Source organism: Phyllostomus hastatus, unplaced genomic scaffold, assembly GCF_019186645.2.
Source record: "Phyllostomus hastatus isolate PE091 unplaced genomic scaffold, TTU_PhHast_1.1 phas_contig_80, whole genome shotgun sequence".
NCBI classification, from domain to species: Eukaryota; Metazoa; Chordata; class Mammalia; order Chiroptera; family Phyllostomidae; genus Phyllostomus; species Phyllostomus hastatus.
In genome coordinates this window covers 27,745,001-27,770,354 of record NW_025333960.1, presented here as the reverse complement: position 1 = coordinate 27,770,354, position 25,354 = coordinate 27,745,001, and the positions used below count along the sequence as shown (strand labels likewise).

The 25,354-nt window shown below is 34.3% G+C and overlaps 1 protein-coding gene across 1 annotated transcript in view; it reads left to right on the top strand.

The window, feature by feature from the left end:
• Positions 1-25,354, top strand: part of CCDC178 (coiled-coil domain containing 178) — a 278,777-nt gene that overhangs the window by 252,519 nt on the left and 904 nt on the right. Inside the window, exon 19 of the mRNA XM_045850302.1 lies at positions 1,268-1,402. Within this exon, the coding sequence (XP_045706258.1) occupies positions 1,268-1,402 (135 nt within the window). The remainder of the gene's footprint in view (positions 1-1,267; positions 1,403-25,354) is intronic.

Genomic DNA, 25,354 nt, shown 5'->3' with positions numbered 1-25,354 from the left:
GCATAGTGAAGATAATGATGACAAAGAATTCATATGCAATACCAGGTAACTTTTAAAAATTCTTATTTGTAAGGAAACTGTTTTATTAAAATATGCATATAGAAAAGTGAACAAGGTACATGAATTGTTTGGTGAAGTTTTGCAAGGGATCCTTACATGAAACCAGTACCCAGATCAATAAAAGAACATAATATATTTTGTGACATGTTTTATTCTATTATGAAGAAATGTTTGATGTGAAATTTTGAGTGTTTATTATTGTTCAAAACACACTAAAGAAATCAACAAACACCATTATCCACATTCTCATAATCCAAACAAGGTTTCAGTGACAGATTATATTATGTATAAATATTTTAATGTAGATTTTACCATTAATTTTTATGAACTTAACTTCTTTGAAAATAATCTAATTATAACATTTCTGGATGATGTCACTATACTTCATTGTTGAAGGACAAAGGTATATCACCTTGATTAAACTTGTACTGTGCTTTTTTGTTGGCTTGGTTTTACATTAAACTTCTAAAAGGTATGGGATGTCCCACAGGAGACGTCTTCCCTTTTCTGCGTAGGTTCAGTACTAGACGTGTCACTGGGGAGTGCTGCGTCCCCTGCACTGTGGTGCAGTGAGATGTTTCCATGTCACATAGTCAGAGGGAGGCAGATTAATAGGGAGTTCTAGCTGGAAATTTCTTCCCTGTTATTGTTCTCCCTCAGCGGTTGATGGCTAAGTTAATTCTCTTTAGTTTTGTCATGCTCTAAAGCACACATTGCCAAGCAATGGTAAGCTTTATGAGGAAAAAAAGAAGCAATGGTGTCCATCAAAGTCTTAAAGTTGCATTTTTAAACTTTGGCTTGACCTGATGTGCCATTCAAAACAGCTTCAGAGGACTTTTTTTTTTTAAAAAAAAGAAAGGTTCAATATGTCCCGAGGCTATCGGTTTTGAGTTAAACTGGGTGAAGTAGAAATATTTTACTCATCAGCTTTGCAGTCACAGAGTTTGCCTCAGCTAGAACAAAACTGCTGAGGCATTTAGAGAAAATTAACCCCCCATCCTGGCGGCCAGATGTGACTGGTTTCTGATGAATGCACATGAGTGGACTGAAAAATCAAGAGACTGTGAAATTCCTGTCAGGTCCGTACAGTGCGGAATGGGCTATTGACTGCTTTCTATATTTCCCTCCATCATTCTTCTTGAACACTGCCATTAATTTCCTCCCCTGCTCTGACTTGTGTTTTTTTCCCCCTCCCTCTTCCCCCTAGCTCTGTCAGCTGCAAAGAAGGGTACAGAAGGTGTGGCAGCAATACTTGAAACTGGTGGTCCTCCACAGCCAGATGAGGCTGGCCAAGTTCCAGACAGACTCTCAGGAGAGCATTCACAAAATATTAGCTGTGCAGGTAGGTGATTGCAGGGAAGTAGGAAAGATCATTGTGATCTAGATTGAAAAGCAAATGATGGGTAGTGTGATGAAGCATTAAAACCATATCCCATCAGAGTTTTATAAATTTTTAACCTCTTTAATAAACTGGAATTGCATGAAGGATGAATTCAGTAAGTTAGCATATATACCATGCATACTTTGGGGCAGAAAGGAGATTGAACTTATTTCTCACAAACCTCAGAATGGATTTTTATAAATACATTTGGTGTAAATATATATTTTCAAATCTTCAAGCTCTGCCGATGGTGTTCAGCTGTTTAAAAGACACTGTCAACAGTAGCCTTGTGTTCCTTTTGTGTGAAATCTGCAGCAAAAATGGCACTCATGTTTATTTTATTTAACTGTTTTCTTTCTCCTTCCATTTTGCAAGAGGCTCATCTCCCTAAGCAGGTTTGGAGGTGACTTTATGTGAAAAATAAGCAATTTTGTGGTTTTAGATGCATGTGAAATTTTACTCTTTGTCCCAGTGAAAACTTTCAGTGGATCAATTATCTTAAATTAAGACTATGGTCTATTTTAGAAACCTATATTGACTATGTGAAGACTGTTTTATTAAAATCACTTCAATATTTTCAAATTACTACTACGTAAGATGTTACAATATTATAAAACATGGCCTCCCAAAAGAAAGTACACATCACCTTGTTCTATTAAAAAGCAAAAAACTAGAAGTATTTGTTGTATAAAAAACAAAAACAATGACACATGCTCTTTAAAACCATAATTTTCATTAACTTGCAGCACAAACAATGTATGCTTCACCTAAACAAACTGAATGTTTTTCTAAATATTTTAATTACATGTGCACTCATGAGGCTTTTACCACAAATAAAGAAAAGGATTGTGTAAAGCACTTTCAAAGCTATTTCAAATTTCATTTTTCTGGTGATGATTTTTTGCTATTTTCTTTTGAATGTAGCCCCTGCATATGTATTCCCTATACTTTATATAAGGGTTCTAGTGAAAATGAATAACAAAAAATTTAAAAGGATAGGAGAAATTTTAAGTTTTGAAAAGGCAGAGCTTAAAAATATGTAGGTTTAATGGAAATTAACATACATACAAACTTGAATATAAGTTACAACTGTAGTATTTTAGAAGTCAGGAGCATATTTTTAAAAGTATGTTAACATACATTACATTAAAATTTATGAACTAGCTATAACCTTTGATTTCTTTTTAAATATTCAAAAATAATCTATGTGTTCTAAGTATTATCTTAGAAAAATCCCATATTTCTGCCCAAATATAAATATTATTACAAGTCTCACAAGTGATAAATTCTCATTGTGAATGAGGATACATATTGAAATATTGAAAATGCCAGTAGAAACTATTAGAATATTGGTAAACTGAATTTTCAATCCATAACTTTCAATAATTATTATTCTAATTTTTATTAGAAATTCACCAATAATTTCTCTACCAAACTTGATTTTAAATTCCTTGTTTTCATGGCTGTTAGGGAAACGAAGGAGCAGAGATGACAGGGCAGTGTCGGTAGGAAACCTCAAGTACTCATCTAGAGACACAGCCGCGAGTCTTGACTGTATCCAGGAAACTTGAGGAGCACAGCTTAGTGCATTCTTTTCTTAACTGCGTAGATGTCTTCAATTTAGAATATTTAACTTTTGGCTCAATAAAAATCTGAAAATACAATTTTCAGGTTCTTGCCATAAAACAATAGAAACATGTGCAGTGCTTTGAAAATAAAATCCTAAACTTTCAGCACGGGGCATACTACCATGTACTCTATACATACGTCCCCCCACACCACAGTTTCATTTTTAGCAGCCCATACTTGCTACTTGTTGCAACTCTTCTTTCTAGCAGATTCTAAGCTCCACTGGGGCTTTCCACCATCAGTGAAATTAGTTCAATTCTTGCTCAGGTGTTTTTTACAATGTAGAGTAGCAAGACCACTTATGGAATCTGAAAGTATTCTGTGCCAGTCTTGTTTTCAATGATTATGTCCAATTTTGAAAAAAGAAATCACAGCAATTTAATCTGTTTGCAGAATGAGTTTTCAGGTGTCAATCTACTGTTTGACTCAACAAAGGCCAAAAAATAGCTTAACAGACCAGATGTTATTATCCCTTTCTTTCATATTATTTAATGGTATGCAAATAGTGGGGAATTATTTAATTCTATTTAATGTGTAAAGCTCTTTGGTATCTTATTTGGGAAAAAACTGGGCCTGAACACATCATTTAAATGAGAGAATGTGGTGCAGCTGAAATATGGAAATGCAATTGTAGACTGCATAAGCACGCATATTTTGCCTGGATAGAGGACGTGACAGTTCCCTTGCACTTTTTCAAAGATTGAGTACGTTTGCAGTACTTTATAGAGGTTTGGAAAGCATAGTTTAAGGGTCATATTGATACATTGAAGAGCAGCTGTATAAGAAAGATCAGGGAAAGGGAGGAATATGCAAAATGTAGAATGCTTAATTGTAGAAGGAAAGGACTTCAGAAGAACAAACATTTAAAGAACTGCTAAGTGGAGGTCAGCATACAATGTATATTTATTGTTGAGCTCCAGGCAACACCTGGACCAGTGATGGAAGAGTTTGGGAGGAGGGTTTGGGCTCAATAGAAATACAGATTCTAACAGATGTTGCTGTCCAAACAAGCACTGCCAGTGCTCACACAGAAGTTACTGCACTGGCTGAGGAAAAGTGAATACTCTAAGAACCCGAAGAACATCTCCCCCTGGAATGTTCCCCTGACCTCCCTCTTTGCACAAACATCTGTGCAAGTGTCTTTGTGTCTTCTCCCACTAGAATATGAGACTTGTCTGTTGGAAAGCACATACTATTTGTTCATCTTTATCTTTCTGGGACCAGCTACAGTTCTGGAAACATAAGTACTCCAAAATATTTGTTGAGTGAATTGATTACTAAGTGAAATAGTGAATTGGTTCATTAAGATCGAATGTGATAACCTCAAAGGTTCTTTTCAGCTCTAGGTGCCTACAGTTCTATAATTTACTAAACAAAAGCATTCTCTGGGTGCTTTGCTAGGAATTTTGTTGGGACAGAAGAAAGATGGTTAATCAAGTCTGTCTGTCTGTCTCTCTCTCTCTCTCTCCGCCACTCTCAGGCACACTCACACACACACAACACATCAGTACATACAGGTACAGCTCAGTTTCCTGTATCTTGAAAGGAACTGTGCAAATGAAAGGAAGCCAGAAAAAGCACAGGATAAAAATACAAAATTACTTAACAAGGTGACATAAAAGAAAATCTCTGAAGCTCTGTGATCTTTTAAAGACAAAAGAAATTATAGAAATGTGGTACCTTTTAAAATATTTACATTTAAAAATAGTATGAGCAGTAACATTAAATTGCTAAATCTTACTGGTTAATTCTAGATTGTAATAAAAATAGCGTTTTAATATAGTTACCAAAAATTTAAGAATATCTACTAGCAGTCTAGAAATAAGATTTGTCATCCCCAAACTACTAAAGTAGAAAAGTACCATAAAAATAGAAAGATTTAAAATACAGGAAGGAAGGCAAGAAGACTATAAAAATGTACAAACTGCATCCAAACATATTAGTGAACATAATAACTGTAAATGGTTTCATCACACAATTTAAAGTACAGACCTACAGGTTGGTCATAAAAGCAAAACCCATCTCATTTAGAAGAGATGGCACCTTAGACAAGTAGGGAATGAATGAAGAGTTCAGAAGAGAAAGAATAAGAATTTCTAATTTAAAAACAGAGACAGACAGACAGAGAGACTTCAAGGAAAAAATTTAAAACACTAAAGTATGGGTGCTGATAAAATATTAACTTATTAAGACATATCAAAGCCCTGGCTGGCGTAGCTCAGTGGATTGAGCGTGGGCTGCGAACCAAAGTGTAACAGGTTCAATTCCCAGTCAGGACACATGCCTGGGTTGCAGGCCATGGCCCCCAGCAACCTCACATTGCTGTTTCTCTCTCTCTCTGTTTCTCCCTCCCTTTTCTCTCTAAAAATAAATAAATAAAATATTTTTTTTAAAAAAAGACATATCAATCATGAACTAATTCACATGACAGCATAATTTCAGACTATATAAAGTAAGAACTGATTGAAAGCCAGAGGAAACTTTTAAAATTTATAATCACGATAGGAAATATTAGCATATACCCTTGAACCTTTTAAAAATAAAAATATATGAGCATAACATAGCAAATCCTGTGACTTTTTACTCAACCACAAAAAAATTCAACCACAAAAAATGTATTAATGATCCTGACTTGTGTGGCTCAGTGCATCCGGTATCATCCCACAAGGCAAAAGGTCACTGGTTGGATTCCCAGCCAGGGCACGTGCCTGGGCTGTGGGCCAGGACACACGGTTGGGGGTGTGCCAGAGACAACCTATCGATGTTTCTCTGGCGCATCAGTGTTTTTCTTCCTCTCCTCCTTCCTCCCTTTTCCTCTCTCTAAAAATAAATAAAAATAAATAATTTTTAAAAACAGAATGTATTAATATAATTTAATGTAATGACAGATTAGAGAAAGATTATGTGATTACTGTACATATTCTAAAAAGCATTTGCTAATAAGAGCAACATATACTTTAATAAAAATCACAAAATAGAACAAAACTGCCTTATCTTGATTAAAATATACTAAATGATAAATTACTGGAACCATTTTATTAAAATTAGGGCAAAAAATAAGCATTCCTGCTGCTGTCACTACTGTGCATCTATCTCTGCAGCAAAGCCTTAGCGGTAGGAGGTTGAGAAAAGTTATTAAGCAGTAGAGAGACGATTGACTATATTCAAAAGAAAACAGCAAAAATAGCCACCAGAAGATGAAATTTGAAATAGCTTTGGAAGTGCTTTACAAAATCTTTTTCTTTAGTTGTGGTAAAAGCATCAGGAAGTGCACATGTAATTGAAATACTTAGAAAGAGATTTGGTTTGTTTAGGTTCAACATGCATTGTGTATGTGGCAAGTTGATGGAAATTATGGTTTTAAAGAGGCCCACACCAAGACACATCATAATTGAAATACCAAAGGGTAAAGATAAAGAGAGAATCTTAAAAGCAGCAAGAGAAAAGAAGTTAGTTACCTATAAGGGAGTTCCTATAAGACTTTCAGCTGATTTCTCAAAAGAAACTTTGCAGGCTAACAGGAATTGGCAAGAAATATTCAAAGTCATGAAAATCAGGTACCTACAGCCAATATTGCTCTACCCAGCAAAGCTATTATGATTGAAGGGCAGATAAAGTACTTCCCAGACAAGAAAAAACTAAAGGAGTTCATCACCAAACCACTATTATATGAAATGTTAAAGGGACTTATTTGAGAAAAAGATCAAAACTATGAATAATAAAATGGCAAAAATACATATCTATCAACAATTGGATCTAAAAAACAAACTAAGCAACAAGAAGAACAAAGACAGAATCATGGTAACAGAGAGCATTTTCATGGCTGCCAGTGATAGGGAAGTATGAAGGAATGGGTGAAGAGGTGAGAGGATTAAAAAGTACAAATAAGTAGTTACAGAACAGCCACGGGGATGTAAAGTACAGTATAGGAAACAGAGTAGCCGAAGACCTTATACACGTACGTGACTCATGGACATGAGCAATGGTATGGGGATTGCCTGAGGAAGTGGGTGGTGCCGGGTAGAGGTGGTAAAGTGAGAACAATCAGGACAACTGTAATAGCATAATCAAATATAATTAAAAATAAAATTCAAAAAATTATGATTTTAAAAAGCATGTATTATTGTTTTTGTGTTTTTATGCAACAGATACTTCTAGATTTTTGCTTTTTAATAGACTAAGGTAGTGTGTGCTTGCTTCCCTTTGGGAGGTCATGTTTTATAATAGTTTAACATCTTATGTAATAGTAATTTGAAAATATTTGTGATTTTAATAAAACAGTCTTCACATAGTCAATATAGGTTTCTAAAATAGACCATAGTCTTCATTTAAGACAGTTGATCTGCTGAAAGTTTTATTGGGACAAGTGGTAAAATGGCAAACTGAAGTATGAAGTTCCTAAGAATAAACCTAATAAAAAGCTCAATTTCTTTCGAGAGAGCTACTAAACAATACTGAAAAGATATAAGCCAAGACCTAAATAAAAGTAAAAATCTATTATTTTCATAAATGATAATATTATACATATGGGAAAATGCCATATATTGAAATTTTTACAAATTTCAACATTTGAAAAATACATAAATTCAAAACAATCACACACAAAATCTTGACAAGACTTTTCTCTAAAACTTGACAAGATGATTATAAATGCATTTGGAAGATAAAAATCCATAAGAATAGCTCTGACATTTTTTAAAAATAAAAATTGTTTTTTGGTTAGGGTCAAGATCTTATGATACTGGATAATAAAACATCAAAAAGCAACATTAATTGAACTCTAAAAATGCAACTTCTTGCCAAAATTTGACAAAATTAGTTAACCATGAAAGTATTTATAGTTTCTTATCTTTTCACCTTCAGGAATTTGCAACTCCATGTCTGTTATTTTAAACTCTTTTTTAAATGTTTGTATTTTTTAAATTTATATTATTTTACTGTTGTTCAATTACAGTTGTCTGCATTTTCTTCCCACACCTTCCCCCCCCCCCTCCAAACCCACCTCCCTCCCTTGCCTCCCTTGCTTCCACCCTCCCCCTTGGTTTTGTCCATGTGTCCTTTATAGTAGTTCCTGAAAACCCTTCTCCCCACAGTCCCCTCCCCCCTCCCCTCTGGCTATTGTTATATTATTTTAAACTCTTAAGAAGTGAAGAAACTACACATACTAGGTGCACCTTGTGTTGTATAATGAATGTAACGAAAGAAATGCTTGGTTACCTTTAAATCATTTAATGATTTTTTGCCTCAACCTTTAATGTATACATAAACACATAAACCAAAAGAAGAATTAAATGAAACAATTGTTGTAAATTAAAACCTGTCAAAATGGCAACTATCTTTAAATCAACAAGCAACAAGTGCTGGCAAAGACATGGAAAAACGGGAACCCTCATGCACTGTTGGTGGGGATGCAGACTGGTGCAGCCACTGTGGAAAACAGTATGGAATTTCCTCAAAAAAATTAAAAATGGAACAATGTTTATTCCATAGCCCTGAAATCTATTTTCCAAGCCTCTCATACTTCCTCTGATAGAAGATGCCCCCCTATGTCCATCTCACATGATGTTCCTCTTCTTGTATGTATCTTCAGTTACTCAGAGCTCCCACTTCTGGGAATATATCCTCAGAATCCCAAAACACTAATCAGAAAGAAGATATGCACTCCTATGTTCATAGCAGCACTATTTACAATAGCCAAGATCTAGAAGCAACCCAAGTGCCCCTCAGTAGATGAGTGGATCAAAGAGCTGTGGAACATATTTACACAATGGAATGCCACTTGGCTATAAAAAGAAGGAATATTTACCTTTTGCAACAGCATGGATGGACCAGGAGATTATAATAAGTGAAATAAGTCAGTCAGAGAAAGACAAATAACATATCTCACTTACGTGTGGAATCTGATTAACAAAATAAATCAACAAACAAAATAGAAATAGAAGCATAGATACATGGAACAGACACAGTTGTCAGAGGAGAGAGGGGAATGAATAAAAAAAAGGGAAGAGATTAGTTACAGAACGTATATGCATAACACATAGACACAGACAACAGTATGGTGATGGCCAAAGAGAATGGGGGGCGGGGACTGGGTGGAGGTGGGCAAAGAAGGGGAAATGGGGACATCTGTAATAGTGTCACTAATAAAAATAAAGAGAAAATACATTGTTAAAAATAGTAAATAAATAAAATAAAACATTAAATAAATGAGCCACATTTTTACCAATATCTTCTATTAAATGTAAAATCAGCTTTCCACCCTCTTCCAAAGCTGACTATAGTTAAGAATTAAAAGCCTCTCTTGTTTGGTGTGCCCATGGACCTAGTGCCAGCCTGCAAATCAAAGGGTCACAGGTTCGAGTCCCAGTCTAGGGCATATGCCTGTGTTACAGGGCAGGTCCCCAGTAGAGGGCACAAAAGAGGCAACCATATATTGGTGTCTCTCTCCCTCTTTTTCTTCTTTCCTTCCCCTCTCTAAAAATAAGTAAATAAAATCTTTAAAAAAAAAGCCTATTGTCAAATATCAATTCAGAGCCAGAAAATTGTGGGTGAAAGAGAACTTACAAGTTCATTTCTTCTATACCCCTACCTTTAAGACTGACTATTGCTTTATCTTTCTATGGTAAGGTATGCTTTCAGAATTCCATTTTGATTGATGGGGGAAATGTAAATTATTATAACATTGAAACTGATTTTACTGTGAACTTATTGAATACTAACAGAATGCATATAGTATATACATCATGATCTTTGATCTTAAGCAGTTTATAATTAAGTCGAAGACTATCAGTTAATTTCAAGACAGGTTGGAGGGGGTGGAGGTCTCTACTATCATTTTTTAGGAGTTCAAAGGTGGAAGGTGGAATCTCTGTCTTCAGGGAGCTTGCAATCTCATGGAGGAGGCAGGCACAATACAGGGTGGGGCAAAAGTAGGTTTACAGTTGCTCATATAGAAAATAATACAGTTGTTAATATATAATAATGAAAGAATACACTATGTTTTGCAGACTCACCACTGTAAACTTACTTTTGATCCATCATATATGTCACATAAATATAAATGATGGCAACGAGAGGAGCACTTACCCAATCTGTGAATATAAGGTCAATTTTCTGAAGGGGATAATTCTTAAACTAAATCTTGAAAGGTGAGAAGACATCAAAAAAAGTTAGGCAGGGGGTTATGGAAGAGAAAATAGCTGGAGAAATATATATAAATAAACAGCACAGTACATAGTATACAGGGAAATTACAAATAATATGATATTATTAGAAATAAAAAGGCAAGATTAGGAATATCAAAAATGAAGAGGTAAATAAATATACAATATATTAGAGAAAAGCTAGTTACATGGTTAAGTATTACTAGGTACAGACAGTAAACTTCATGGTTGGGCAAGAAGTGGAGAGAGCTACGTAGGCCTGAATTCAGGACAATACCTTTGTTAAAGAGATGGGACTTGAAACAGGCTTACAGGAGTAAATCACTGAAGATACACAGAGGAAGAGGAACATTGTATGAGGTGGAGACAGGGGAGCGCCTTCAAGCAGAGGAAGTATGATAGACTCAGAAAACAGATTTCAATTCTATGGAATAGACATTGTTCCTTGATTTTCTTTTCTTCCTCTAACAAAGCATTTTTTCGGTCCTTAGTATGTGTTAAACATTGTCATCAATGCTTTATATTTTAAGTCATTTAATTCTCTAAGAACACAAAGAGATGCTATCATAGCATCCTGTTTTATGGAAAAGGAAACTGAAGAAATTACATATTTCCTTCTGAAAGGAAACACACAAAAATTACATATTTTTTCTACAGAGTACCTGCTCTTAAGCACCATACTATGGCAATTTTCTGTGTCTCTGATACTGAGAATAGATAGTCTCAGAGGAAGATAGTGGAACAGGTTGATTAATTTAGATTTGATATTCCAGGAATGCATTAAACATTCAGTAAATAATTCTTGACCACTTTTCAAACTAAGTGCTGAAATTTTGGCATGCACTTCTTAGGTATTGCTTGTTATTGAGAAGGAAAAGAATTGTGGCTGCACCAGTAACAAAATTGACACAAGAATAGATTAACTGGAGGAAAATCGATTTAATAAGCATGTATGGGAGAATCATAATATGATGCTCAGATCATAAAATGAGGCTTAAAGAAATGATCCAGCCAGGCACCTTTTATATTATTTAGACATAATAATAATAAATTTGAGAGAAATTGACAGGACAAAAAAAACTAGGGCTCATTATGAAGGAATCTAAGCAAAGTTTGGGTATTTTTTTTTAGTAAGGAATTTAAACAATTAGGAAAGAGACAATAAGAGTTGATTGTACAGATTTTTTTGGCTCTGAGTTGTTTAATTCTAGTGATAAAAGGTGTCTCCCAGGTGCAATGAGAACACCTTCCAGATAAGGGGTTTAGTCACTGCATCCAAGGAGACAGACAAGGTGCCCTTTGAGGACCAGCTGCTTGTCAAGTAATTTTTCTTCAAAATAATCAGCACGCTATTGTGGGATATTTGGGGGCATCTTGTCTTGAGCCCCCAGGGTCTCGTGGTACCACCATAGCTTAATTTATTAGCTACCATGGGGGAGAGCACTTAAACCATAAATAGTATAAAATAATATGGGGATTTTGATAAAAAGAGAAACGTAAATTATAGATTCAAAAATTCAAAGAAACCTCCAAAAGATGACACATGAAAATTACACCAAGGTACATTGAAGTCAGTTTCTAAAAACTAAATAAAAAGAAAATTACAGTTAAAGTTAAAATCTAAAAGCATCCAGGGGGGAAGAAATGAAAAGTTACACCTAACATCTCATCAGAAAGTATCAAGGCCAGAAAACATATAAGACTGCTTAAAGAAAAAAAAATGAACCAAAATTCTCTATTTAGCAAACATATCAATCCTGTAGACCTAAATTCAACAATGTCAAAAGTTATACTAAATGTAAATGGACTAAAAACCCCCAAATTTTTAAAAAAGATATAGTCACATTAGCTAAACATACAAGATTCAAACTTATTGTCTAAAAATGGTACACTTTAAATACAAGACACTGATAGGTTAAAAGTAAAAGGATGGAAAAACTCATGGCATGTGACACCAAGCCTAAGTTGGATAGGGTATAGTAATATCAGACAAATTAAACTTCACAACTGGAAAATTATCATAAATAAAAGAAGTCATTTTATTAAGAGAAGAAATCAATTTTTCAAGCACAAATAATGATCCTAAATGAATCTAATATGAAAGTTTCAAAAATACATTAAGCAACTATTGAGAAAACAAAGAAGAAATAAAAATATACATAATTATGGTTTGAGATTTTAATACTTTTCTCTAGAAATTAATAGAACATTCAGAGAGAAAATCAATCAGAACATAGAAGAATTAAATAACACTATCAACCAACTTGACCTATTTGACTTTATACAGAGCATTCCATTCAACAATAGCTAAATACACATTAGTTTAAGTGCATATGGGACATTTCCAAACATAGTCCATACACTGGGTTATAAAACAAATCCCGATGAATTTAAAAAGGTTGAAATAGTAAATAATGTATTTTCTGACCACAATGTAATTATTAGACATCAATAATTAAAAGATATTTGAAAATAAACAAAAAAGAACCTCAAGTCAAATATTGACATCTAAGATGGACATACATTCATTTCACAATATATAAATGTGATCTAGATTCAGGAGTTCAATAAAGCATTTGTTAATGTTAACTTTCACAAATTAAATTGTGTACCTCCTTTATTCTGTTAAATAACATGTTAAAACCAAAATGTATTGCTCTTTTAAAATTTTAAAGTAAAATAAGCATACTTATAATAGTTTTATTAGAAAGATAAATTTTTATGTATTTTTATTTTTTTTTTGGAATTACACAAAATAATATCCAGTGTCTAAATTATTTTTAAATTCACTTTGTATAGGCAGTCCATTTTTCAAGTGGGGGAGCTGTGTCAGTGGTGTGGGGGAGAGGAGGTTTTCAAAGACAGGACTCTAAGTTTGAAAATTAGTGACTAATGGAGCATATCCAGTAGGTATTTTTCATACAACTTAGCATCATTATTACATAATGATGCTGCTTTGATGTGAGTTTAACTCAGACACATGATTTTTCATCCCAAAGTATCAAGATTATAGAACAGCGAACAGCAGTTATGAGGAAGATATTTAACAGAAAAAATTTTAACAAAATACTAAAGATTTAAAATTCGAAGTAGCCCTGTTATTCACAAATGGTACCAAGTTTACAATAGATAAAGAAAAAAATTGAAAATGACTCAGTAAATCCTTAATACCAGAATTGGGTGTTACAGAATTAAGTCCCAATTTTTAAAAAATTTCGTATAGTGCACACCAAGTGAGAACTACAGTTACCTGCATGGCATTTCCTACCTCAATTCAACACAATGAAAGAAGTATTACCTTTGGAGTTTTTTGCTTGTGTAGATCTGCATGTATGATCTTAAGGGGTAAATAATCCAGCATGTTGAATAAACCTTGACATGTAAACTCTTCTCATTCCTTTCTCCTGCATCATAGCCCTCAGTTGGTAAAGGGACTATTTTCCACACTAATTTCAACCTCCCTAAAATGAACTGGAGTCTAGGAAAATATAAGAAATAAATAGACCATATATTTACATAGAAAGTTTCACTTTCGTGCATATCTGATTTATGAATTGTAACAATCCTCTCTGATAGGAAAAGAGGACCATTGCCCCATTTAGGGTGTTTGGTAACTGAGCTTCAGAGAAGCTTAGGGACTTGTCCAAACACTAATGACCAGCAAGTAATGAGTCTTTGAACTAACACCTCATCTACTATGATTTCTACTTCTAATCCCCCTGATTTAAAAATCAGTCTAAGATCTCTAGTAATGAGCCACCCCACTAGTCAGAAGGAAGGCCGCAGTTAACATCTCAGTCTAGCATAGATAAGTAATGAGGAAATATAAAAGGATACTGTCATTACATTATGGAATGTATAGACCTCTTAGTGCTTTTCCTGAATATGAACATACTTCAATCATTGCCAGCAGTCAGGCTCTGACTTTGTAAACTGTCTATTATTTTATAATACACACTTTATTCTGTATCACACATTCAACAATAACGTCTTTACTAAAACAAAGGTGCCTCACAGCAGTCTCTTTGTACTTGTCATTACCTGAAATAACATCTCCAGTAAATGTGTTGATAGACATATCATAGATTATAAACACATTTATTGAAATGCTAGTCATGGTGGCAAAGCAGATTAGCTTATCTGAAGACACTGGTTTCAAAATTTAGACATTTAATTTAATTATTTTATCCCAGAAGTATATAAGGAAATCAGAAACCTAGTGTGAATAACCTTATCTTCGCAGAAGTGAAAACTTGCAAGAGCCTTTTTTGTCACAAACTCAATAATTTTAGAATAATCACTAACTATGTTTTTGTTTTACAGAACCAGTATGATTTGGAAAAAGAATAAAATTGCTTTTAAAGTACAAAAATAATTATGAACCACTTGAAACGTAATGTCTGTGTTTTATTTCTCATCAGAATTCATTAGTGTGTAACATCAATAATTTAGCCCATCATTTGCCAACACTGACTTGGCTCAGTAGTTCAATCATGTAACCCTGTAAACTCACTTTCCATTAAAATGAATGTTGCTGACAAAGGATAACTAAAGAGATACTTCATTTATTAACTAAAGAGGTACTTCATTTATCAACATTTTTAAATTAGGAGTTTGGGGCCACAGAAGCTTAGCTGGATGATTTATTTGAAGGATCTTTATATTAGACCTAAAGACTTATTCCAAATCATACGATGCTACCCACAAAGATAATCGCATTTCATTTGTGTAACATGTGACTCAGGACTCTCTCTTCAGAGACAGGCATAGCCACCTGCCGAGAATCAAATGACCTACCAAAATGAAAACTTGACTGCTTAGTATAAAATTAGGAAATATGCAACATTCTCCTATATCCCAATTTTCTCCACTAGGCACATTTTTTGCATCACCTGTAATACGATATTCAATATCCTATTGTAATATCCTAATATTAAATTGAAGCATGAAATAAATAGGCTAAATTAGTTAATGATGAGTATAAGGCTCCCCAATATTCACAAATTGTACTTCAGTATGTTCAAATTCCTAATCACTTGCCCCTGACCTCCACCTTCCCAGACACAAATGCCCACAGATGTTGCCGACACTGTTTGAATGAGAGAGTTTCATTCTGCAGAGTTGATCCCGTGTCCTGCTGCTAGGTTAACATCACACCATTTTGGATGCAAAAAGCAAACAAACAGACAAACAAATAAAAAACATCTGCAGTGCAGTGAGCAAAGCATGAAATCAAAATTTCTTATATGCTGTTAAAATTTTCATCTCATAGGCCTTTAAACATATAATTTCTATCAAATACTGTAAGACTACATGATCAGATCTTGATTTGTTTCTTCTGTAATAAACTAAATACATGTTTCTTATTAAAATCTTTTTATAGAACTAGAAGGAGATCTGCATTTAGCCTCTAGAGGTGCCAGCTGGCATCCTTCCCTGCTTTGGATCAAAAAGTTCTCAGCCAGCTGATTCATTCAAAAGTCAAAATCCAGGGCTGATGTTGGATTATAAAATGTTACTTTTACTGTATCAAACTGATCCTTCTTCTTATCTCATCTTTTTTCTCCCCTTTATCTTTCCTTCCTTCTTAGAAATATCTATCTTGACAGATTCTAAATAACAGTGACCGTACAGAAAAGTTTTCTCATGCCATCCTTTATGTTTTCTTTAGCTTATAAGTTAAAACAGAAAAAAAAAAAAACCTCTTCCAAACATTATGATAGGGAGTTACTCATCTCACAGTGATGTGTGAGTAGCGCTCGAGTCTTTCTGAGAAGAAATAGAGGAAGCAGCACCGCGTGAATACAGACAGCATCAGGGAGTAGCTAGTGAGTTCAGCAGCATTGCATTAGCTCGTGTTTTCATAGCACTTCATATTTTCAATTTGTGTTTATTTTGATTTAACTATCAAAAATAATTCTGGGAATGAAGATTTTGTCATGCCTACTGTGAAAATAAGGTAAAGTAACTCTCAAAGAGCTAAAATGATCCATCCCTGTGCCACATCGTGTACCTGGCAGAGCCAGGTTTAGATCCCATGTTTTCTGACTCTCAGTCCATCCTGTAGCAAAAGGAACACGGAGCTGCAGAGTGCTCAGGTCTGGGATGAGAGACGGAGCTAGGCAGGGATAGAGATAGAGCTCACGTGCATGCTATGCATACATTTTGTGGATCTATTGTGGAAGACATCGAAAGTTTGGCAAAGGAGCAAACTGGATGCAGTGAATAGTGAATCATTATTTTAAGAGAATTATATTACCCAAGTGACATTTTAGACAGGGAACTTACCTAGTCAGTGAAAATATTTGGGAAATTGGGCTGAGAAGGTACTATAAAAATGTTGATCTACATTGGTAAGATCCTGTAGCAGCAAAGAAAATAGAAAAGAAGGGCAAATGGACATTTCAGAGGCATGAAACCACTGACTTATTCAAACAGTGGACTTATTATGGTGAAATAGAGCAGAACAACAACCATATGACTCCAAGCTTTGGAGCTAAGGATAGCCTAGTAATAAGAACGGAGAATTGGTAGGGCTTTTACTTCAAGCCAAGCCAACAGTTTCATTTAGGTTATACTTTGCTCTCTGAGGGAATGGGACCCTATACAGAGGTGTCCCCTGAGCAACAGAAATATTGATTGGCACATTGATGACATAGAAGGGCTATAACAAATTCTGTGGTCAGATTGTAAAGCCATAAAAAAAAGATGAACTCGAAGAAGTTAGTGAAAAACAGAGAAAATTAGAGGAATGAAGGCGAGTAACTTAGCCTCCTAGATTCAGCTGGAAGGAAGCATACCATCCATCAAAGGAGAAGACCAAAAGTTAGGAGAATAATTAAGAAAAGGCTACATGCTAAAAACCATGAGAAGAACGTTGTAGAATGCTGGTCATTAGAGTCTACAATTGTAGAGAAGAGCTTGTGTAATTTTTAGGTATGTTTTTTTCCTCTTGTAAAGTACACATTTGCCTCAAAATAGCATATATCAATACTTTTTATTTAGGCATTTGAAAATTTAGCCTGGAATTTTATTAATTTGAAAATTTAACCTTTAATATTAGCATATTACTGTACAGAGTATGCTTGTTTTTCTTTAAGACTTCCCAAGGCCAATTATTTAGAGCAATGATTTTAGTTTTATTATTGGGGAGCAGAAGAAAAAAGTCATTTTTCTGTTAGAAACCTGAATTTTGTGCAGTTGATTTTTTATCTTGCAGACTTCCTGTGAAAAACATGCTGCCGTCATTGCATCTGTTAAGCTAAGTGACTTTTTAACTGTATTATATGATATGACACATTATCCAGACTTGAATCATTGTTACAAAAACATTGTGTGCCGTATTTCTGAGCTTTAAGTAAAGTTTGCATACTTATTTTTAAATTTAAAAAAAAACACCAAAATGCTTTTGAAATTACCATGAATACATGTAAATACCATGCATGAAAAAGAAGTGCATTGATGGCCAGCATCTGAGCCTTTAAAGTCCTCTCCCTCACATCTGGCTTATTAAATAGAAACATTTGTGGTTGCTCCTTGATCCTTCTCATTTAAACATATGTATAGGAAAAAAATTTTAAAGTGCAAGAGAATACCTAAGTCATTTTTCAGGCAAAACAGAAAAGTGTGTAAATTGGTATTGGATATAGTAAAATAAATAAGACTTTTCAAATATACATCAGGAGAGAAAGTAGATTATCTAATAAATGAGGAAAAATGGACTCTGATGGCTAGCAAATGTATAAAAAAAGATACTTGGGGAAAATGATAATAATAAGCTTTTTATGAAAAAAGAATAGAGACTATATTTGAAGTGAAGGAGCATCTATTACTGAATACCTTGAGATAATGAAAACTTTCATAAATTCTTACTGACCAAAAGGCATTATGGAACTCTAAGAAAATATCAATAAAAAACAATAAAAAATCAAATAACACAAAGTATAAAGACTAAGTGAAATAGCTAATGAATGTATAGAGTCATAGAGAGACAAGTTGTTTCTTAAAGTCCTGAAATGCTAAGACATGGCAAAAATCTGGAAGCATATGTATCTATTTGTGTGTGTGTGTGTGTGTGTGTGTGTGTGTGTGTAAAAACAGAAACTTTTCATTAATTCGATATCAAATACCTGTGTAGGCATTGTAGATATAAAAATGCGCCAAATTCAGTTCTTGCTCTTAAGAAAAATCTAGTCTATGATAGAAAAAGACGGGTTAAGAGGCAATGTCAATATAGTGTGGTAAACGCAATGACAGGGTAAAACGCAGAGGTGGGAAGTCTTTCCTGACAGAATACAATGTGGTAAGATCTAGAACTGAAAGAACCTTGCCCATAATGGGAATTGCATTATATCCACATGACTCACGTGAATGCAGTTGTGCTAGAGCTACAGATGAGTGCAAGTAATCATGTGACGTGAAGAGAAGCTTGAGCTTGATCCTGATAATACAGGGTGGTGGGGTAGCTTAATGAGGATAAAGAAAGAGAGGGATATGATAACATTTGAGTTTCAGAAAGAATCTTAGCCTGGTGTGTGGAAAATAAAAAGTAGGTGGGTAGTGAGTGAGCAGTGGAATAGGAGTTTCATGACTGGAAGTGAGGTGATTTCTTAGGATGCTCTTGAGCGGCTCAGTTTGTCCAAACTGAATTATTAGTCTCAAATAATGTAGTATCATTGGAGACAGGGAAGGTATTTGAGAGATAATAAGGAGTGCTAGGAACAAGACTTTTCTTTAACTCAATGTGGCACTTGTTTCTAACACAACTTTCTCTTTTACCTCCGTATGAATCCTATTGATACTTAAATGAAAGCTGCCAGGGTGGAGAGAGTTTAAAGAAAAGGTGAGACATGAAAAGGATATTTATTTGGGGCTTGTTGAAATAACAGCAAAATCCAAATCCACAAGCAGAATGACTTTGTTTCATTTGGGGGGCTAATTCAAGAGATCGTAGTGAATTTAGAGCCAAACCCAACCACCCGCAAGGTTTGCTAATCATCAGTGTTTTGTTCATGCTCATGAGTGAGGATTCTTTGAGAACCTCTGACAAGCAGGAGACTCAGAGCACAGAGGATCACTGCAAAGAACTTATCCAGGAATTCTAATGGTGTTAGCAATAAGGGGTGTATGTTATTGTGAGATTTTTTGTTGACACTTATACTAGTCCTCAAGTGTAATGTAAAGAGAGGTAGTTCATAAATGGCACAGAGCAGAGTTACTCTAATGTGCAAGAGATAGTTTTCCTAAACCTTGTGAAATAAAGTAAGAGGAAGGTAATTCAACTGTAGTCTGTGAAAAAATTAAAAATCGAAAAAGAACACTTAAGCCCATTTAAAATTGAACCCAACTAAACTAAATCTAGGATATCTCAATTGTTCTGCTATTACAATCAAAACTATATGATATCAAGTCAAAAATGTAGAATAACAAGTTATAGTTGTTTCTGCACAAACATAGTAAAGAATGATGTACAAACAAATAAAAAATACAGGTTCTGCCACACAGAAATCAAGGTTTGTAAGAATTCTAAAATGAGACAACTGTACTTGAACAGCAATAAAAAATGTGAAAGAAAAAGCAAAATATATTGTGCAAACACTACTTAAAAAATACTATGTAACAGAAAGAAAGAAGGAACTCTTACCCTTTACCACAGCATGGATGGAACTGGAGAGCATTATGCTAAGTGAAATAAGCCAGGTGGTAAAAGAGAAATACCATATGATCTCACCTGTAAGGGAAACCTAATCAATAAAATAAACAAGCAAGCAAAATACAACCAGAGACGTTGAAATAAAGAACTGACAGTAACCAAAGAAGAGTGGGGAGAGGGATAATGGGGGAAGGGCCATCAAGGAACATGTGTAAAGGACACATGGACAAAGCCAAAGGGGGTAGGTTCAAGGGTAGGAGGTGGGTAAGGGTATGGGGGCCACGGTGAGGTGAAAATGGAGACAACTGTGCTTGAACAACAATTTTTAAAAAAAGAATTCCAAAAGACATGGTCCTGTCAATTAGGTAATTTCCTGGCAAATAATTTCATTGATTGGGCCTCTTAAGTGCTTCATAATTTTATGGCAGGTGGGCTTCTTGAAATCTTGTTTTCACTCAAACAAAAGTTCATATTGAGCTGAAATATGTTGGTTTGAAAATTGTTGAAATTCAAAAACAGTATGTAGAAAAATGTAGAGGTTTATGAAGCAAGATTAAAATACAATGCTAAAAGGGTTCATATAAGCCTCTTTTCCAAGTCAAATTTTATCTAGTCAGCAATCTAAAGTAAATTAGAATAAATGACAAATTAAAGTTTCAAACTTTGGGACTATCTGCATTTTCACAAATTGTATACATCAGAAAACTCATAAGATTATTTAGGAACATGATAGTTTAACATTCTACACCAGCAATTCTCAGTCTTCTAATTGTGCTGCTTTTCTACTCCTGACTGCCACATCTGCCATCATAACAGAAGGGGGTGCCTTAGGTATAACAAATGGGAACCAGTGTTCACTGACTGAATAAATGAAAGAGAAGGGTTATCTACACAGTCCGCACAAGGGCTGAAATATAAGCACAGGCCTCATTTTAACTTCATTGTTTTCTTCACACCAATATAGTTTTTCCAAAATATATCTTTTGGGATCTTAGTAGGTGCTACCAGGTAAAAGATTAAGTTGACACTAAATTTTTGAAATGCTGGTTGTTAAAATGTTAGGCAATTTTTAAAATTTCAACATGTCTAAGACCATTTAGTATGCTATTGTGCTTTATAACTCTATAAAAGGTGGGATAGAAGATTCAGTGTTTACCAAATTTTTGACTATAGAACATTTTGGTTTTCCTCAGAGAAAACATTGTACTCTGAGAAGGAAAACACGTGTAGGATTAAATTTTTGCTAAATGATTTAGCAATAGATATGAGAATAGAAAACAATGAAGTAGTATCCAATTTTATTTACAGGAGTAATTTTAGGAAAGTTACTTCTGGTCAAATTCTAGGTGAACAAGCCTTAGTTTCCCTAAATAAAAAAAAAGAGCTTGCTATTAACCACAGATTTTTCTTTACCCAGGAATCTAGCAAGATCACAAAGTGGAAAATTCACATACATTTTTTTACTTACTGGTCAGAATAAACTCTTGAAATATTTTTGTCCCTTAGAATATATTGGTTTAGGGTTAATAGCTCCCTTTTCCCCCTCTTTTTAATATTACTGTGTTAAATAAAAAATACTAAAGCATCCCTTTCTCTTCCTCATTTGGTATGTTGTCCAAGATGTGACCTGGTTAATCCTGGTTAATATAAATATTATTTAGACTGCATTTTCTGAGAGGCAGCCAGTTATCCTTCTACATAAGGTTCAGGACTCTCTCAGTCTCCTCTCTCCTAGCACAAAGGCCTGCAGCTGGCTTGGTCTCTCTAAACTTACTTTTCTGGAAATCTGATAATATTTGAAATACCAGTTAAAATCTAGCAATATAATGTTTCCTATGAATGCTCCCCCGCCAAAAATCTAATAACATTGCATAAAAAAAGACAAAGTAACAATTTTCTTTCTTCGAAACCACTCAGCTATGCAATCTTGAGTTCTTTTAGACCTTCAGAAGGTATGATCAGTATGCATAGGAAAAGTCATGTCTCTTACTTAACTTTGCAAGACTGCACTGCAAAGCATTAATAGCTGCTTTGCCTTGTTAATAAACTTCAGTCAAAATGCTCTGGGAGATAATTTGATTAAAAAAAAGAATAAAAAACACCGAAGCTGAAATATTGCTTTTATAAGCTGCAAGATCAATTCACCATGTGCTTTTTTAATCAACTGAAATATATACATTTAAACAGAAACACAGATGATTTAGCATTCTCCCATATCATGTCAGTGAGCATGATTAGTTCCTTGTAATGTTTTTCTTCTAATACTCTCTTGTGCTCTGACTTATGGGGGGAAAACTTTCCATGAAAAATGTGTGCTACTTTTCTACTTTTGGCCTTTGTCTGTGAGTCTTCTCTGCCTTAATTACAATATAAATCAACTGCAAAAAAGAAAAAAAAGATTTACAGTGATTACACCTCACTTAGAGAGCTGTGAAGATTGATCTGGAAGTGTTGTATTTGTCAAGCTCTGTCTCAACTAGTTCTAAACTCAGGTCTACACATGGTAGTACTCAAAAAGAAGTAAATATGGGAGGGGAAAGCTCTACTTTATGTTCTCACTGAGTATGCTTAATAAGTTACTCCCAGAAAACTCCAGGGCAAAAGACTTTTCAAATAACTGTGAACTTCAAACCCATTCACTACAGTAGAAGAAAACAGCACCGTAGTTACTGCGCTGATCCCAAATATCCGCCATTTTGTCTCTGTGTGGTCACCTGGGTGGGTTGGTATTTGGAACAGGAATCTTCCCATTGTAATGAATTGATTTTTATCACCCTCAATAAGAACTTACTGAGGACCTATATTCACGACATTATACTAGTTTCTTGAAATATTCATCAATCCTTCCTTTAGGAAGTTTCTAAGGGGAAGTTCATTAATTAATGTGAACATACTAAAGTAAAACACAAACGTACAATTAAGAAACAAGATGACACAATGAAATGTGTCCTTCCATCTTCCACTTCCTTAAAAGTTTTGGATTGTGCTGAATTTGGGATTAAGTTCTGTCGCTTGACTTCACTCTCCATAAATCTACAGACATCTGTCCTGCCCCCACCCCGCTGCTGCTCCAACAAGCTGGTGCCACTCTGGTGTAAAGGATCAAAGAGATGACATAGCATGCTTTTTAGATTTCTTTGTGTTGGGTTTCTTTGAAAGTCTTTTTTTTAACTTGATTGCTTCATTTAAAAGTGACCTCAGTGATTCCTTCTTAATGAAATGTTACAAAGCCTCCAATAAAGTATTAGAACAGCTATTTGCTAATCTGCCAGTATATCCCTTTTAAAATTGGGCTCCTTTTTCCAAACAACACTCCTGAAGAATCATAGTTTCCTTTTCCATTGTTCTCTCCTTCTATTGTTTTCCTATAGCAGAATGTGCCTGTTGAATAGGCAAGATCCAAATATTTTTCTCTTAGCTCATATGAGGACTCAGAAAGAATGTAATCACACTTAGAAAATAAAGTATATTCTCAAATCTAGAAATTAGCTAGTAATTGAAATTATCATCACATGTTTTAACTGATGACCATTGAACTCTTTTCTGGCAAACGGCTCATAGAGCATTAATTGCACGTCACATTACAGATCTGCAGACTTAAGTTCCATCTTGCCCTTGGGACTATGAGGTCTTAAGCAACTTGTGTCTTTCAGGGTACAAAAAAATAATAATTAAATTGTGGAAGTTCTATTTGGTGTGTGAAGTATGTACCTCACTGTCCTTTCAAATGTCATTCCTGCCCTTCAAACATATATTATTATCTACCACTTTCATGCACTGCTGGGAAGCTTCATCTCCTTCTACTTCCACCCATAGTACCCAAGTACCTTTCTAAGAACACTCCAGAAAGCTATTTCTTACATACAGGAAAATGAAAGAGTTTAGAAAAGAAAGTTGAACCTGATTTCATTTCTTTGATCAATGTTCACTTGGGGAAAACCTAGATGTTTTTTACAGTCCTGTATACATTTTAATGGATTACTTAAAATCGATCATAATACCAACTGTTAGTAATATAAAAATGGGACTCTAATGTAGGAGCAGAACATCTGTTTCTCTGGTATCAATCAGCAGATGATATTACTGGACATAATATCTACATTATGAAGTCTGCATGAAACAAAAGAAGAAAAGTTGATAAAAATTTATTGAAAAGTGGCCTTGAAATGTGACCATGTGAAAAATTTATAGAAACACAGAAATGCAAATCTTACTATTTTAAATTTTATTAATTCCAAAGTGGGCTGCTTCTGTTTCTGAACAATTCATGTAGAGCTTGGGTTTGCCAGTGGATTTGATCTTCACTATGAAAAAAAATTCTACTTCCCTAATCAAAACAAATATGATGTGAAAAAATATTTATCCACTTAAACAAAGCAAATGGACTCTCTGAGCACCTTAGAAACATTTCTTCTACATATGAGGAATGTAAATGTAATGCTAAATTAAGATGAACAGAATGCAAATTAGTGTTTTAGTATGCAAACCACATATCAATGTAATTAGCTACTTATTAAGCAAGTTCTTGCTTAGATTTATCATACAAAGTTAAGGTTTAGAGTCAGTGTTTCTCCATTTGGTTATCTATTGAATTACAATACATCAAGTTTCTCTATTTAGGCCCATACATTTCAGATATAAAGAGTTAGAGTTTGATTACTGACAAATGTCTGAAGTAGGAGAGCACAGATATTAAATCCACCAACCATGCTGTTTGCACATGGACCCATGCAAGTGATCAGTGCCCATCCCAAAAGGAAATTAAGTGTGAATTTTTTCCATGTATTTTCTTTTACTTCAAGGATATCATCACTCTCGTGCTGTATCCATAATCAAGACATACGTTCCTACACTGACTAAAACAATAAAAAAGCTAAATATACTTTTGGTCCATTCATTGGCTCAATAGTCTGTATATGTAGAACATTCTTCATTCTGTTAAGTAATCCTATGACTTTTCACTCTTCTCTTGAGACATTTTTCTCATACAACTTTACTGAATCCACTTATGAAATCTCTTAAGGGTCAGATGATATTTTTATGTCTTTATTCAGAAAGATTTTCAGTGTTTTTGTTATTATCTCTTACTTAAAATCTCATTTTTCCTCAGAGTTATGTTCTTGTTCCTAGAAGAAAATATTTTCATAAATGTCTGTTTTTAAATAAGTATAGAAGTATCAAGATTTATCTTACTATGTATCTACATTGTAATTATCAGTTCAAATTACTTAATTTCCATAAGAATGTTTTATACCTGTTTAAGTATAGCCTTTGTGTTTCTATTTAGAAAATGTGTTCATGATGGCATTGAGACATCCAGAGCCAGGCTTCTTAAGGGATTATTTCACTTCTTGGGTAATTAAAGCAATTGAGCCTTTGGTGTAGAGGTTATGAATAGCACTTGAAGGATGAGGCATGTAATAATTACTCAGAACACCACTTATATGTATTATGGCTCAGTTATAACGT